At 38.4% G+C, this 18655-nt stretch overlaps 1 protein-coding gene and 1 long non-coding RNA gene across 9 annotated transcripts in view; one reads left to right on the top strand and one right to left on the bottom strand.

Moving 5' to 3' along the window:
- The window catches only part of LOC138138803 (NAD kinase-like), a 48388-nt gene extending 35632 nt beyond the window's left edge, over nt 1-12756 (top strand). For 5 of the 8 annotated variants that reach the window (XM_069058892.1, XM_069058889.1, XM_069058893.1 and 2 more), the window contains 3 exons: nt 11001-11654; nt 11799-11881; nt 12154-12756. In XM_069058892.1, coding sequence (XP_068914993.1) covers nt 11001-11654; nt 11799-11881; nt 12154-12364 — 948 coding nt within the window. In that variant the 3' untranslated portion in view covers nt 12365-12756. Of the gene's footprint in view, nt 1-11000; nt 11655-11798; nt 11882-11964; nt 12048-12153 lie in introns of those variants that run through there. The other 3 variants (XM_069058891.1, XM_069058896.1, XM_069058890.1) reach the window with 3 other exon arrangements.
- Nucleotides 1-18655, bottom strand: part of LOC138138811 (uncharacterized) — a 75872-nt gene that overhangs the window by 54059 nt on the left and 3158 nt on the right. The gene's annotated exons all lie outside the window — the stretch shown is intronic.

Consider the following 18655-nt stretch of genomic DNA (forward strand, 5'->3'; position numbering starts at 1 on the left):
AGATGATTTGCGCTGCGACGGTGTCTTGCCTCTTCTCACATTTTTAAATAAAAATGACTTACGAGAAGGCTTCTCTGAAACTTACAGACTTCTAGATATACTCTGTACGACACCGGTGACGACTTGCGAAAGCGAAAGGTGTTTCTCTACGTTGAAGAGGATCAAATGTTTCTTGAGAAACACGAAGACTCAAGAAAGGCTGGATGCTCTAGCCATGTTGTCGATAGAGAAGAGGTTGGTTCGGTCGATTAATGACTTTGATAATAAAGTTGTGAATGTTTTTGCCAGTAGTAAAAGCAGAAGAAAAGATTTTAGTTACGAGTAAATGTGCGTGATAGTGTTGCTCTTTTGTAGACACTTTGTACACAGTGTGTCTAAAAATAACAAAACAATGGGACAATTGTTAAACCAAGATTAGATTCGCTTTAGGAGACAGTCCACTTAACTTTCTTTCCGTATATGTGTGTATTTTTATTTATGATTTCTAATTGGATGTTAAATATGTGCAGTAAATACAGAAAGTCTAAAAATCATGAACATTTTTCTTTTGGCTACTTTACAAGTCACGCATCATTCGAATACATTCTTACTGTGTGCACCCTCTAAAAATGAACGAGCTGCCACTGTTCATAAGTAAATGTCAAAATAAAAATTTTGAAAAGCTGGTACAAAGTTGGTTTGTATACGTACAGGGTTATCGGGAATGTTTCTTACATCGTAGTTGGTTGTGAAATTTGTCACCTACAGTAGGTAAACTCCGTACGGTGATAGATTGTACGTTTTTAAATTCTAGTTCCAAAACATAAAGCAGTGAAAAATACTAAACTCTTCATCTCAATTGTTTCACGTTATGTACAGTGTGGAATAAAATGATTTACATCTAGTTATCTTTGGAATTTTTTGCACATGTAAATTTTCCTGTACCGCTCTACTTTTTTTTTCGAAGTGCCGAACTATTAGTCTGTCAATAAATGTCATCAATCGAATTGACAATTGTTACAATTTACTAAATTGAATTACCTAACAAACGTTGGTGACCACTTTCAACACTAGCTGTGACTTGCTTTTGTTAGCTCCTTTTTAATTTCAATCTCAACTTTGCATTCATATCATCCCTTCGCAATAAATCACATTTGGAATTTGGATATACCTATATTTTGAGGTTGGGCTTTCATTTTTTTTTTTGTAGAGCGGCATTTCGTATTTTTACAAGGGTAATGCAAAGGTAACTAGATGTAAATCATTTTATTCCATGCTGTAGAAAACCGTTGTATCCTTGCAGATTAATTCCCGCCACACTAGTCTCTGGGTCTGTCTTCTGTCAAAAAACGTACAATCTATCAGAGTACGGAGTATACCTAGCGTAACTACACTATCTTGAAGGTCAATTGACGTCATTACTTAGTTAAAGTTAAAGTAAAAAAGAAATATCAAATAACTAACATAACAGCGGACCACAACAAAGTTTGTCTGTTCAAGTGATTTTATTGAAAACTGATAGACAAGAAATACTAAAATATAAACTGTTTGATTACGCATAAATGCATAAGAGGAAAGGTAAAAAATCGAATTTCATATTTTTCGAAAAAACTTACGTTTACACTTTATCAGGTGCACTTTATGCATTTTTAAGTAGAAATATGTATGAAAACAAATAAGGTGCTGTAAATACCAGGATGGACATCACGTACTATACTTGGGCCAACCAACAGATATAGTAATAAAAAAAGGGGATGTGGCCTAGTTGCGTAGAACGATATACGCCGAAGCCTGTTTTACAATGAAGCAGGTTCTTTCTAACAAATAGAGAACCAAAAGTCTTGAAAAAAAAACTATTTTATCGAAAAATGCCAAGGAAAACAAACAAACATAAACACGTGGTGAAACTCCCGAAGTGAGGTTAAAACGAATGAGATGCCGGATGCCGTCAAGTAATTTTTGTGGATGTACAATCGCGGCCATCCAAAAGTGAACGATAGCTTGCGAAAATTTCCGTATTTTTCATTAGATTAAATCAGGCTGTATTCATTGGCGTTCGTGCAGCAGACGTTACTATTTTAATAATAAAAAGTTGTAATAAATAATGTTTAATAAAAATGAGGCTGAGAAGTAATTAATACATTATTAAAATGAAAGTAAACTTTAGTAAAGAAACCTTTCCAACACCTATTCGTATTGGCCTCTCAACCCTGTTTTCTTGCCAACAACTCTTTATATTGAAGATGCAAGTCTTACTGCAATGTACTCGTATCGTAATTCTCTCGCCACAGCAGCCAACGACCAATTTTCTTCTAGCTTTGCAATAGCCCTAGCTGTCTGAATCGGAGTAAGATGTAGCATTTAAAAAAATTGTTTCAATAATTTTTTTAACGCTAGTGTCAAACTTTGACATTTTAGAACGCCTATGATTTAAAGTAAAAATCAAACTATAAAAAAACCGTTCACTTTTGGATGGCCGCGATAGTACATCAGGCTTTCGAAAATCTGCGCACATTTTGAATAAGCCAATTGGAAGCTGCTATTTAAAATACGCGGGCACTAGGGGGCGGTTTTATTACTATATCTGTTGGTTGGCCCAAGTATAGCCACCTTGACGCAGCCAAGTATAGTAAAAAGTAATGTATGACTCAAATATTTCGAGAAATACTCGAGATATAAAAATATGAGAATCATTTTATTGCCTAAATAAGTATGTAGATAAGAATTTGTGTCTTAAAAATTCTTTTTGTTCGACACTGTCAGAATTTAAGAATTTTCTCCTGTGAACGGATTTTGATAAATATCACAACTTGTCAAAACGAAACGTCAAGCTAATTTTAAAGATTTTAAGCAGTTTGGAGCCTTAAGGGACTCGTCGAACAAAGAAACGTTGTATTCAACTCGTTCGTGTGTAAATTGGACTTTTTTGGCACTCGTTTCACTCGCGTTTTAAACTGGCCCACTCATGCCAAAAAAAAAAAACACAATTTACACACGAACTCGTTAAATAAACTGCTGTTTCCTATTTTGAACCGTTTCGAGCCCAGCTTACAAACAATTATTATAATAAATTAAAGCATAGTTTTAATTTTTTCTTAAATAATCTAAAAACCAAATACGCTTTAAGCGTGTTAAAATACAAAAATTATGATATGCTATAAATAAACATTTACTACACAAATTTGTTACATATACAACAAGGGATTAAAGTATATCTTTGGTCACATGGTATACAATTTTATGGTAATGGTAATATGCAATTTTTTGGACGACCTTATGCATTTATAGTAGTTTATTTAACGAGTTCGTGTGTAAATTGGGCTCTTTATGGCATGAGTGGGCCAGTTTAAAACGCGAGTGCCGTAAAGAGCCCAATTTACACATGAACGAGTTGAATACAACGTTTTTTTTGTTCGACGAGTCCTTTAAAGGCTCCAAATCGCGTAAAATCTTTAAAATTAGCTTGACGTTTCGGTTTGACAAGTTGTGACATTTATCAAAATCCGTTCACACAGGAGAAAATTCTCAAATTATGACAGTGTCGAACAAAAAAGTCATTTAATCTTAAAAGAAATTTGAGCAAAAAGACAGTCTTGTGTTGTTGGCCATAATATGGGAGAATGGCATTAAGTGTCAACGTTACATTATTCAACATAGTAGCTGACATGATTTGTAACATAAATATTAAATTAATACATTGTATGTATGAAACAAACATGGATGTTCACTTTTGTTCTTTTGAATATTTTGCACTGTATTTTTCAAGGGTACTTTTAATTTTCTTATTCATATATTCCTTTATTGTTACTGTGACACATTATTATATCAACCTAGCAATTCCTCTATCAATAAATCAACTTGGTTGGCTGTGCTTTTACTTCCAAATGACCAAAAATGGCACTTTCCTCCCTCTAAACTATACTTACTAAACTAAAATTATGCTTTATGTACAAAAATTCGGCCTTGCGGCCTCGTGTCAAAATTTTTTTGCGAATTTTATTTTGCTCCTAATCCACTCATACAATAAATAACTACGGTGCGATCAACAATTATTTAGATCAAAGAAGCCTTTGAGATTTTGGACGTACGTCTAAATCTCCTCGAGATTCAGACGTTCAGCTGCTCTGGAATACATGGAAATATTTTTGGTTGCATATACCTGTTTCAATTTAAATTTGTAAATTTTTGCCGAAACTTGACCAAACAAGCAACTGTATGCCCATTCTCCGTTATTGAAAACACCATTGCGAATGTAAGATTCAATGATGAGTCTTTTATGTTCTGAAGTAAAAACCATTTTTTCGTTAAAATTTAATTTATAGTGAAAGTTGTTTGAAGTTTATTAGCTAAAGTTAGCAAAGATACGAAAAATCTAACACTCTCAAAGTCATAGCCCCCCCTTATCTAAGTAATTGTTGACCTCACGGTATTTTCGATGACTGTTAATTTGGACGTATCCATAGATACATAATCTAGTTCATATTACACTAGTGGAACTCATATTCCACTGTAGTATTTAATTCGTGTATAATGGACCACATTGCACTCAAATAATAATTAAAACACTCGCTCACTTCGTTCGCTCGTGTTCTAAACATTTCTCGTGTAATGTGACCTACATTATACACTCATTAAATAATATACTATTTTTTCAAATAATGCTATTTTACACAGATAATGATATTGCAAAAAATAATTTTTCTACTATTTACATATCCGTTTTTTAAATTCCCGCACTGTCAAAGTGTTGGAAGTTGCCGCGCTGCCGTTTTGAGACTAGTAATTTTTACTTTAACGTTGGTTCACATACAGTACGGTAGCTCATAACATATTACATAACCGTCTTTGACATAACCAAACTTTTCTTTTTGACGTTTTTAGAACTACATATTAGCCGTCCACGATAGTTTTAAACACGCAGCAGGCCAACATATTTTTTTGTTAGGTTGGCGTCAGGTCCTGTCATACATATGACTCATATGACGTTTCGTTGTTAAATATTCGTCTTATTGTCAATTCCGTAATTGATTAATGGGTCTGTCACAATAGTGCTAATGTTAGTGGTCGTCAAGGTCATTCTTTGACGCAACGGAAAGTGCTCCAATGTGAAACGGGCATAACCTCTAATAAATTCTATTTGGTTTATCTTCTCAAGATTTTGTCAACTTTTTGGAAATCCCAACTGGGTTGCCACCGTAGCTTCTGAGACATCAGTCTATATTTTTATACTCTGTTACTCTGTTAAAATACGATATTGGGGCCATAATTTTGAATGTTCAGAATAAAACTTCGTCAAATTTTTGTTGAGTGACGTTTTATTGGCATTGGCCCTAATTAAGCAGGCAAAATTTTTAATTTGTGACGGCAGCGGGAAATTTCAAAATGACCTTGACGATCAAGATTTAATGCTCGCGATTGTAACATAAAATTATTTCACTTCCAACCAGACCCATCTGAATGACTAATCAATAATAATTAGTCTGTTGGCGTTACGGTTTTGCGGCACGAGCCGCCACTGCTAATATCTCCGCCTGGAATTACAGGGTCATTGTAAATGATTGTCCCATCGCGGTTGGCGTTGAAAACCCACACAAATTTGGGATGTGCCGCTAGCTTCGCAACGTTAGACAAACTAGTAGACAAATTTACAATACCGCCAGCAGCGCTACTTATCGGCGATGCTAGTCTCACTCATGTTATAAAGCTTACGGTACATTCACCTATGTCACCAACGCCTACTGCGATGAGACAATCATTTATAATGACCCCGTATTTATCTCACCATGTTCAAAATTAATTTCCTTTCTTGTCCGCAACATACTCCCTGTGTCTGCCGGCTGCCGGGTGTGACTAGTTTATCGATATTAACTTCTACTGTTCTGCCCACATTACGCGTCAGCAACAACGTTACGTATGCAGCGTTACCACGGCAACGACACATTCGAGCGTCAAATAGAGGCACATTCCGGTCTGTGTCCTTGCCAGTCTAGATTCAGCTTCGTCTTGTGTGTATGCGACGCTGGCGGCGTAATAAAAAAAAAAACTGTTTAAAGCTGTATTGTGATCCTGGTGAATCTGTTTAAATATGAATTCCGTGCAGTACCTTCTCAAACGTCGACCGCTGTCTTACGAAGACAAAGTAGCCGCAAAGGCCTTGGGAAGACCCACGCCAAACTTATCACTCAAGAACAGCGTCATTATCAAAACACGTGAGTGCAACAGGTATTTTAACAGGAAGACCGCTTACGGTAAATTCTCGTGGATGTGTGGATGCGAAGAAGTCAACAAGCTGTATTGTTTTGTCTGTCTGCTCTACAGCGAATTGAAAATGTCACCGTGGGTTACGGAAGGTATAACCGATTTGAAGCATTTAGCGGAGAGAGCGAGCAAACACCAGTCGAGCCCAAGTCATCTAAACCATTTGGTGAACTACAGTGTGCTCGATAAGACGGACATTCGCAGACAGTTGGACACCGCTTACATCACAAACGTTCGGGCGCACAACGAGAAAGTGAGGAAGAACCTCCGCGCGTTGCGCCGTTTGATAACTTGCGTTAGATTTTCCGGCGCGTTTGAACTCGCCTTGCGTGGACACGACGAAGACGAGCACGACGTTCTCCACGGTCTGGTCGATTTCACCTCGGAGTTGGATTCCGTCCTGTCGGACCTTCTCAACGACGCGACCGTCTTCAAAGGAACGTTGCACACGATCCAAGACGAGCTTCTGGACGCCATGTTCAAAGTGTGCAGAGATGAAATCCGGGAGCAGATCAGGAAAGCGAATTTCCTCGCGATCGAGGCCGACGAGACCGCAGATTCGTTCAACCAACAGCAGCTGGCCGTTGTTTTTCGTTACGTCTTCGACGGGGAAATTTTCGAGCGATTTTGGGGTTTCGTTCGTCCCGCAGGACGCGCGGCTGAGGACGTGGCAGAGGCGATAATGAAAGTGCTGGAGCACCTGGACGTTCCTGCGGACAAATTGATCGCCCAAAGCTACGGTGGCGCCCCACTCATGAGCGGAAAGAACGGAGTTCAGGCGATAATCAGGCAGAAGTACCCAGGTGCGTTCTACGTCCACTGCTACGCCCACAACTCCAACTCGGTACTGGAGAAGGCGGCCTCTTCCAACAAGAAATTGAAAATATTTTTTGCCGAAATTCAATCGTTCGCCTCGTTCTTTTCTCGATCGCCGAAGAGAAGCACAGTTTTGGACATAATTGTGACGGCGGCTCCGACCAGGTGGGATTTCAAAACGAAAACGATCAACACTTTGTACGAGAACAAGGAATTCATCGAAGAATGTCTCGAGAAGATTCTAGACACCGAAAGCAATTTTGAAACGATCGGTGAAGTGAATGGACTGTTGACGATTTTGCGTTCGGTGGATTTCAATTACTTTCTCGAGGTGCTCAATCACGTCATTCCACATGTCGAGGTACTTTTTAGCCAAGTAGAGTCGCGCGAGGCCAGCAGCTCGTACATCCAGACGTGTTTGGAAAAATTCGAGGCTCAGATTATCGAAGTGATGGACAGAAAGATCGACTTGTTGGGCGAAGAAGCTTCCGGTGATCTTGAAGCTTCCGCGTCGAAACGTCCTCGATTGGATGACGCGTCTGACACCAACCGAGCCTTCCTGGAAGAATATTTCGATGTGTTGCTCAATCAGATAAAAGATAGGTACGACTTTACCGGCCACTTATCTGCAGCTGCTCTGTTCTCGCCGAATTTGATCTACACGCACAGACATCGTTTCCCCGAAGACACTTTTAACAGTACCGTTGCAACCTATCGGTTCGAAAATAAGGTAAAGGAGAAATTCAAAACGGAGTTGACGGTCATATACGAGAGAGAGGATATGCGCTGCGACGGTATCTTGCCTCTTCTCACTTTTATTAGTAAAAATGACTTGCAAGAAGGCTTTTCGGAAACTTACAAGCTTTTGGATATAATTTGTACGACACCGATGACGACTCGCGAAGACGAGAGATGTTTCTCTACGTTGAAGAGGATCAAATGTTTCTTGAGAAATACGAAGTCTCAGGAAAGGTTGGATGCGCTCGCCATGTTGTCGATAGAGAAGAGGTTAGTTCGGTCGATTGATGACTTTGACAATAAAGTTGTAAGTGTTTTTGTCAGCAATGAAAAAAGAAGAAAAGATTTCACGTATATGTAAATTTACATTGTAGTGCAGCGTTTGTATTAAAAATAATGTACATAATGTGTATTTTAAAAATATATCCACAACCACCATATTTTCAGATCATAATACATACTATTGTTTAGAGACGTGTTATGGTATTGGGTGATTCAAAATGATTGTCGATAAGTATGGCAATTATGTACGAACATTTACGTGGCAACTGTGTGGATAGGATAGAGTTGACATTTCTTTGACAGTTCATACTCGCGCAATTTTGAAAATTGTCAAATCAATGTGCAATGGTATAAAAAAATCAAATGTACGCGTGTGAAATGTCATACAATTATTATCAACTCTACCCCGCCCACATAGTTGCCACATACATTTTCGTACATAGTTGCCATACTTATCCACAATCATTTTGAATCACCCAATATTAATAAAACACCTAAGTCTTATAAATCAGTCAACACACGGTGATCACTTTATTTAATTTTGCTAATGCAGGGTCATTATAAATTATTGTCCCATCGTAGTTGGCGTTGAAAACCTACACAAATTTTGGATCTGCCGCCAGCCTCGCAACGTTAAACAAACTTAAAAAAAAGTGTATTTTTTCCTGGTAGGCGGATGCGCGCGCCATTTACGAAATCCTGCAACAAAATGCGACCTCCCTATTGGTTATTTTATTCCACTAACCAATAGGGAGGTCGCATTTCGTTGCAGGATTTCGTAAATGGCGCGCGCATCCGCCTACCAGAAAAAAATAGACTTTAGTAGACAGATTTCCACTACCGAAACAGCCGGTAAGGCCACCTATCGGCGATACTAGTCACACTCAGGTAATGAGGCTTGCGGCACATTCAACTACGCACCTACTGCGATGGGACAATCATTTATAATGACCCTGCATTTATACAGTCTGATTTTGAAGGTTGTGCAGATATTTTAACCTGAGGTAGTACGTGTTAAAAGAAGGCAACTCAACCCAACTTGCCTTATACAAATGTTAATGGTTTACAAGAGAATCATGAATCAAAGTAATCACTTTGGGAATCGCTGAAAAATTTCAAATTTAGCAGGCAGTTTTGACGTACAACCAACCTAAAAAGTCAAGTTGTTGTCATTCGAGGTTATGTTTGATTTTTATCGTTTAAGTTAAGTTTAACAGTGCTTGCAACGTATTCCGAAAACAACAATGGCTTAAACAACAAAGTGAAATTACTGTAGTTGTGAGTAAAAGCATAAAATGAAACATCGAAGAAATTGCCCGAAATGCCTGCCATCGTTTGCAATGCAAGGTTTAGTACGACGTGTCCAAAAAGGCCGAACTCGATCCAGAATGCCTCTGTTTTCCTGAGCGGCGTTTTGAACGTAATGAGAGGGAGCACCATCGTGAAGGTACCACATTTTTCGTCGAATTGCTAGAGGAATTTCCTAGAGTAATTCGGCCAAAACTTCATTTAAAAATTGAAGATAACCGTCTACATTCAAACAGTGAGGTAAAACATAGATACCTACAAAGTGATTTTCAATAATACCAACCCACGCGTTAATTAAAATGACTGCTGGAAGTGAGGCTCTTGGATTTCGTGAGGAATGTTTTCTCTGCAACTAAAATGTGATTTCTCGGTAGCGGCCAAGATCACCCTCATTCATTTCGAAACGCCCGAAATCGCGAAGATGCTGCACGATGTTTACAAAGGTTAAATAATTGAAACCGACAAGTACTCAGTTATTGGTGATTTTCTCATGATGGCCTCTTTGAAATATCACAATCAAATTAGTGTGGTAATAACAATTGTCAGTGGCAAGTAAATGTTTGTCAAATGTTTAATTGTCGCATTTTGTAATTGTTCATCGTTTTTTTTTCTTATCTAAATTATGTCATGTTGAATGAATTATGCGAACACGTCAAATTAATTACTTAAAATATGTGCTTTAACTTGCAGCTAATTGTCACTGATATCGTAAAAACAAAAACATAGAACAACAATTTTGATTGTTTTGAATATACCAAAATGTTAACAAATCAACGTAAAAATAAGCACTATTTGGTTTCTTTCGGCTTTTAAATGGCTTTAGGTGTTTCCAGCTTATTTCACAATAGCACACCACTCGTCACAGTCAAAAACATCGACTCTACACAACAGTAGTTCTAGTAAGTTTTCTTTAAATCTTTTTAGTCACGTTTTTTCTTGTACTTCTCCACCAGTGATTTTTCCCCTGTTTAAATCTTTATTACATTACTTTAACCGCATTTCTTTTGTCGTGCACATCTTTCGCTCGTTGCACCTTTACTATTGCATTAAATTTGTTGGCTTAAGTGTGTATTAGTTTCTCCTCGGCACCTCTTCTTCTTGGCTGCTCAACAATAATTTTTTACGCTTTTATTTCACGCCAGTTCCTTTCTGAAGCGGCATAAGCTCCTTCGATGGTCAAGGTATAATCATGAAAAACTCAAAATAAGCGACGAAGCATGCAGAAGAAATGTACACAGGGTATTTCACGAGTGATAATGAGCCCGACAACACAATACATTTCCAAAAAAAAATAAAACATCCAACTTTTTAATTAAATTCTTCGTTCTACATTTTTCTCCAAAGGATTTTGTCAATTTTTTATCTGTCACAGATGTTTTCACTTTGTTAATCTTGCTGTTAAACACCCATCGACCGTCGAAGGACATCTTGACAGTGTTGCTTCTATACAGTTCAAACATGTCGGTGATTATGCGAGCGAGTCCAGGTACTTGACTATAGGACCATCATCGAACGCGTTGGCGCCTGTAATCTATGCAACCAATTTTTATTTTGGTGTTACGTATGCAACCAACAATACAATACGTTTTCTGGTTTTGAGATGATTTCTTCTTGTTCAGGAAAAGCGGATGCTGGTGTTCGTCGAAGCGGCCGTCCTCGACGACACCCTCCTGGACCAGTACAACGCCTTCGCCAACATCAAGGACAAGCTGATGACTTTCCGCGACGGCAAGGACGACCTCACCGACAAGATAGACTTCATCATCTGCCTGGGCGGTGACGGCACCCTCTTGTACGCCAGTCACTTGTTCCAGCAGTCGGTGCCGCCCGTGATGGCCTTCCACCTGGGCTCGCTGGGCTTCTTGACGCCGTTCCAGTTCGACAATTTCCAGGAGCAAGTGAACAACGTTCTGGAAGGCAACGCCGCCCTCACCCTGCGCAGCCGTCTGCGGTGTATCGTGATGCGCAAGGGCGACGACGAGAAGAAGACGGGCAAGCAACCGACCAACCTGCTGGTGCTGAACGAGGTGGTGGTTGACAGGGGACCGTCGCCGTACCTCTCCAACATCGACCTGTTCCTCGACGGGAAGCACATCACGTCAGTGCAAGGAGACGGCTTGATTGTCAGTACCCCGACGGGGAGCACCGCGTACGCGGTGGCGGCGGGCGCCTCCATGATACACCCCAGCGTGCCGGCCATCATGGTCACACCCATCTGCCCCCACTCGTTGAGTTTCAGGCCGATCGTGGTGCCGGCGGGAGTGGAATTGAAGGTGAGAAGTGTTCTGATTGGTTAACACGATACAGCCTTGATCGTGTCGTGCTGCCATCGGGCAATTCGCGGACACGCCCCCTTTTCATTAACCAATTGTCATCATCGTTCTCATTGATAATCTTTAACTTGCATCGCCATCTAGATATCGGTCTCTCCCGACAGTCGCAACACTTCGTGGGTGTCTTTCGACGGCAGAAATCGCCAAGAGTTGTTGCACGGTGACAGGTAGGTTCACTAAGTCGACCTACCATCACCACCGCACGTCAGCGAGCGCCCTCTCTCGTTTCATACTAGAGTTTTTTTTCCAGATAACGCCAAACGCGGAGGCTCGAACTTCGTCGTACGTCTGTTTCGACGGCCGACACCATCAGGAACTAAAGCCTGGTGACAGGTGTGTTTTTTGTATTTTTCTGAGCTTAAGGGGCGCTTCGGCGACGGTGGTGGTGGTGCAGAGGCTGTCTCTGTGACGGTGTCTTGTAAAATGCGATTTTTGACAGTCTGAGAGTGACGACTTCGATCTATCCGGTGCCGAGCATCTGCGCCCAAGACCAGATCTCCGACTGGTTCGACTCTTTGGCTGAGTGTCTCCACTGGAACGTCAGGAAGAGGCAGAAACACCTGGACGAGCTGACCGACCTGACGCATTCCAGTTCGAACGACACTCTGGACTCGCTGGATCCCGCCGACCTGATCGAGAAAGACAGCTAGGGCTTCGATTGGTCGGTCGTCGAGCAATATGAGTATGTTTAATTGTTATGGAGATACGGCAGATTGGGGAACTGATTTGGCGGTGTCCTGCCACCTGCAGGTTTAGTTTTCTGGATCTTGATTGTCTCTCTTATTTCAGATGAAAACGTGATAAATTTTGATTAGTTTCTATTTTTGTATTTTTTAAAGCTCAGGTTAGGGTACTTAGTTTGTAAAGAATGTTTTTATTGTTACCGAGTATGTGTTTTATGTACATATAGAGAAGTGTGCACATCGAATAGGACCAATCAAGCGTGCCAACCTTATTTATTTCGTATTTATAGCACGTTTCTGAACTTTTTTAAGAAATATTGTTGGGATAATAAAAGACAAGTTGCAATTTTTATAACCTCGATGGTGTGATTATTACTTTGGCGTTTTGTATTTTTCATTAGTTGGATTCAAAATGGCGACGAAAAATGTATGTTTCTTCAAAAAAGGTAAGTAGTGTAAGTATACGTAGAAAAAAAATTCCAGACTTACCACTGTAGTTCACTGTGACTGTGAGTAGGTACTATGACGTATCAAGCTGTTACAGAAGGGTTATTTAAAAAGCTTGGATAACTAAAGTTCAAGGAACTAGCAGCAAGATTTGCTTTTTCAAAATTAACAAAAAATTGTGTCAGTATTAAACAATACAAGAACATTTTTATCATATTTGCGCGTAATAAATCAGTGTTAGCTGGAGACTCAAAACCTTTCTTCCTGATATGTTGCCATTTTTGTCTTTTTTATTATTTAGTATTTAAAATTTAATTTGTTACCTGATTTACTTTAAAGGAGAATTTATAACCGAGTACAGCCAAAACAAACATTGTATTCAAAATTTCATTTTGGCAGGCTACGGGCAAGGGCTTAGCAAAGGGGGGCGGGGGCAGGTGAGCCCGACCCACCCCAGAATCCTTCTGGCCCACCCCAGAATAAAAGTAAAACACATTAAAAACAAGATACATACATGTGCAATATCTATCTATCATATGTCTGTGGTTTAAAATCTGGCCCACCCCAGCAAAAAATTATTGCTAAACTCGGTTTTTGAGATTGTTGCGGATAAGTCGTAAAACTGGGTTGTCATAAATCAATAATAATCACCACTTAACACACGCATATCCAAATTCCTTTTGTCGGGAAGATACTGCACTCGGCTTACGTTAACAAACTAGCCATTCTCGTTCTGAAAGCTGTGTGCGGGCGTAAGAGTGAGAAAACATATTGTTTGGAAGATGCTAGGTAAGGAATATTACTTTAGAGCGGGAAATCCAAAAAGTTCATCTCCTTAGAAATATTTATCCTTCTGCTAATAATTAATTATTCATGAAATGTTTTGGACGCACTGGAATCTGTCAACGCTTCGGTCGTTTTATGGCTTAGCCGCATAGGCCTCACAAACAGAGTATACGCGCTACGCCCTTGGCTACGGGTTTTTTAAAATTTAATGTAAATGGCGATTTGACGTCAACAGCAGATACTCGAGGTGCAATGTTAGACTCTGGTGCTGTCTAGTGCTGTCCACTGATAGATTGCACTTTTTTAAATATCCTTAGATAACAAAATCCCCAAACCATATCATTAAAATAGATATTATCAAAGTATCTTAGATTGTGTTGGTAATGCCTTGAAACATTCGCGCCACTGATTCTCATTGGTTCTTATAAAACCCACGCGAAAAATAAATTATATGACATTTCAAATTTGAAACTGTCAGTGCTGTGAATTGATCTAAGCATTTAGATTTGCGATTTTTCATCTTTAAAGCTATGTTTTGCGTTCCTCTGGTTTGAAAAGTTATTAGTTTTGATCGTGATGCTGTTTTGATCTGTTCCGTTGCGAGTGGGTGCCTGAAGAATCTAGCATAATGACATAGATAAAATAAAAATACTATAGAATGCAAAGCACATTACAAATTTTGTGCAAATGTTTTTGCGCACCTACCACAAGCCACCAGAGGGCGTATAGTCGGAATTTAAATAAAACAAATGTTTTCAATTGTGTCACTTTTGACATTTTATGTTAAAAAGTTTTGAATTCACAAATAAAGATGCGAGTCTGCAGTGTTAAGATCTGTTATCGTTTAGGTCCAACGCGGCATAGATTTCCAAATCCTTGTACCTAAGTACGCTCAACGTTTCAATGAGATGTTGAAGCAGACGGGCAATACCAAGGCGATCTTCATTTACCAGGCCATGACACTGACCAAAGACAGTGTGCTATGGTATGGCCTACCACAGTCTGGCAACATTGCTTCACCAACATTTGGTGAAAAAATTCAAAATCCACTAAACCTGTCATTGGATTTGCATTCGTCAAATATGAGTGACCTAATTTTACGACAGTTCAAAAATGCGTTATCGCATTGTAATACATAGTTTAAAACCACCTTGGAGACAGAAGAATAACGGTACTCATTACTGATTCCGGGCTATTGAAACTGTTTGGTTAAAAACTAACGCGAGGTGGGCATTTCCAACTTAAATATAACAATTTTGTTCTCCCCATTGGCTAAATCCCACCCCATTTCTTGTAGCTTGCTTCCCAGTCACATTTCAATATTCTTTTTTAAAGCCAAAAAAATTTCTTCAGTGATTGTGTCGTCATTTCATTACTAATTTTGATTATTTTTTCCCAAAATGTACCTAATTTCTTCGTAATAGAAGTTCATTTTGTCCTCATTGATATCTGTTCTTCTAAAAGGTTTAGCACAAGCGTGGCTACTTTTGCGAATTCTTCGCTCTTCGATTTTTAATCTCTTTTCCAAATTGGCTTCGTTTCCTCATTTGATGGAAACTTAAATGCAGGTAGGTACCTACGTAATTTGAAGAAGACGCATAATTTGAGTTGCAATTTGGTACGCAACACTTAAAATGCGCTTTTAATTCAGTTTGACGAATTTGACCAAGGACTTGTCAAAATTTATTTTTAAATGTCGAATTAGTTTCAAAATTTTAGGAACATCGTAGGTCATGGAATGGCCTACCAGGGAATGTGGCAACGCAGCCAGTGTCCTGGCCTGTAACTTTAGACCGCCTTGGCAATACTCATGTTGGACCCTCGAACCGTTTGTTTTTAGCAAATAATAAGTTTACGAAGGAAGCCATACCCAATTTACAAATTCCTCATGGAATACAAAATTTTCAAAATTTAAAAAATTCTGTTTCAAAACTAAGGAAGTGTATTCATTGTGTACTTTAATTTTTGATGAAATGTCGATAATGCTGTACGTTGGTTACGATATCAACGAATTTCTTGGTTTCGAGATGGATAGTCCAGAATTAAAAATTGCCGAACACGTAAGTATCATCATCATCAATAAAATAATTAATATCTCCATATTTAGGTTTCCGAAAGGGATAAATACCATTTTAAGCGATAAAGACAGCAGGGTGGTTTCATAAAAAAAAAAAAAAAAAAAAAAAAAAACCGAATGTTGTACGTGTGTGTGTACGTGTACGCGGCTGCTCCTACAATAAGTTTGTAAATTTGAAAAACACAGTAAATATGGTGAATATTACGCGATCTAACACGGTAAATAGAGATCTTGAACACTTTATCGAGAATCTATTGAGTGAAAAAACACGTGAAGTAACACATAAAATAAGTGAACTTGAAACTCAAGTAAAAAATCTGACTGATTCCAACAGGGAACTTGTGAAACTATTGACCAGCGAGGGAACTAGAAGTCAATTTTTGTGTAATACTTGTGGTTGTCCTGGAAAAGTGACCATGTCTGAAAATGAAAGTGTCGGCGACAAAGAAGAAAAGAAGAAATCGGACTCGTCGGTATCAACCGTGATAACAAATGTGGATAAGGCTAATACAAAAAATAGCCAAATAGAAATTATAAAACAACAATCCGACCTACCAGGAAAGGCCGAAAGTTGGAAGGAAAATCCCAATAAATCGGAAAAAGGGCAGCAAAAACACAGTAAAAAAACTGAGAAGGCCAAGACTCCACAGGTAAAGAAGCGACAGCGAACAGACCTTCAGATAAAAGGAACCGATAACGCATAAAATTCGGTCGACTCTACTACAGAGGACCCTGGCTTTAGCGCTCCCGAACGGAAAATTTGGCTTCACATCAGTAGATGCAAATCTGACACCACAATCGACCAAGTGAATAGCCACCTGCACAAAAAATGGCCTCAACTAGCATTTGAAGTTGAAAAGCTTCAGTCTAAAGGTTCCAATTCCTCGTTTAAAGTAAGCACTCAGTATGACAAGGAATTACTCACTTCATTTTACACTCCCAGCAACTGGTCTGAGGGAGTGGTCATCAAACAATTCAGGTTTTTTCGACGCAACAATTCGGGACAATTTTAGACTCGTTGATAAAGTAATCGTAAATAAAAATGACGGAGGATGTGCATCACATCTCAAAAATCTTAGTTGCCCTGAACAACAAACTATTAGTTGCGAACTAACTGATCTCTATGTTTTAGTTCTCAACATTCAGTCTATGAGAGCTAAACTGAGCGAACTGGAACTGATATTGTCCAACAATAATTATTACTCTCTAGTCGCTATCAGTGAACACTGGTTAAGCTCCTACGAAGCAAGTGACTTAAGAATCGGAAATTTCTGTACAAAGTCGTTTTTCTCTAGGAAAACTTCAAAACATGGTGGTTCTATAATTATGTCGAAAACTGATGTGAACTGTGAAACATTACTTTTACTTGAACAGATGTCAGTGGAGAACCATTGTGAGATAGCAGCAATCAAGATAACATATCTAGATACCTTTTTTATTAATATATACAGACCTCCTTCGGGAGATTTCTCAATATTCCTAGACTGCTTGTCAAATTTACTGGCTTATATTGATACTTTGCAAAATTATGTCTTAATATCTGGTGATTTCAACGTAAAGTTCAATCAGGAGGATCCTTATAAAAATCGTTTATGTGACTTTATGTACACTCACGGTTTGCACTGTATTGTTAATTTTCCAACTAGAAACGAAACATGTCTTGATAACATCTTCACAAATCTTCACTCATCGTGTTGTTCAGTAAATTAATTCGATACGCATTTATCTGACCACCTGGCCATTAAGCTTCAATTAAAACTACCCAAATCTAAACTTAACCACTCGACTGGACTCCAGAATTTTAAACCTATTACCAACATTGGTAAATTTTTATTTTATAACTCATTAAGTAACATAAACTGGAGTTTCATAGATGAGTCTTGTGATGCAAATACTAAATTTTCTTCTTTCATTGATCTAATAAGCCATCATGCTAGTATAAATTTTCCCGAAGTAGTAGTAAAAACCAACAACAGCTATAAAGTGAACAAAATTAAATGGTTCGACCATGAATTAAAATCTATGAGGAAGACTTTGCAGTCTTTAGATGTTGTATATAAAGCCTCTAAATCTGATCACTCAAGAGAAGCAAGAAATAGTTTTCGTAAATTATATAGAGAAAAAATCAAGCTCAAAAAAATGAACTACAATATGAAAAGCATTGAAACAGCCAAAAATAAAACAAAAGCAATGTGGAATATAGTAAATCAAAATCGAAATACATATTCAAACACTTGTGATGAAACCTGTGACATAACATCTAATTCTTTTAATACTTTTTTTACGAGCATTGCTTCTCAGACTACCTCCTGCTATTCTAATTCTAATGCTAACACTAAAAATCCTATGAGCTTTATCAGGGAGCAACTGAATCCACCAAATTCGACTAATTTTCAATTTAGAGAGGTGTCATGTGTGATTGTAAGGGATTTAATTGACGGTCTAAAAAATAGTAATAGCAATGACATTTACGATCTTAATGTTAATCTAATTAAAATCATCAAAAATGTAATAATCTCCCCATTAACTAAGCTAGTTAATCTATGTATTCGTGATAATACTTTTCCAGAGTGCTTGAAAAGAGCGAAAGTGATACCAATCTATAAAAAAGGGGATAAAAACAACCCGTCAAACTTTAGACCCATTGCGCTCTTACCGATATTTTCGAAACTTCTGGAAAAGGTACTGTCTATGCAGCTCTCAGAGTACTTAGAATCAAACAATTTAATATCAAAATATCAATTTGGTTTTAGAAAAAAAAAGTCAACAGTGGATGCTGTGTTAAATCTTTATAGCTTTGTAACATCATGCTTTGAGAGCGGTGATATGGCTCTTGTTTCTTTCCTTGACCTCTCCAAGGCTTTCGACTGTGTTTCTCACAGTATTTTAGTAAAGAAACTCCCATCATATAACCTACACCCAAATAGCTGTAAAATGCTGAAGTCATA

This window comes from Tenebrio molitor, chromosome 9 (genome assembly GCF_963966145.1).
Source record: "Tenebrio molitor chromosome 9, icTenMoli1.1, whole genome shotgun sequence".
Taxonomy (NCBI): Eukaryota; Metazoa; Arthropoda; class Insecta; order Coleoptera; family Tenebrionidae; genus Tenebrio; species Tenebrio molitor.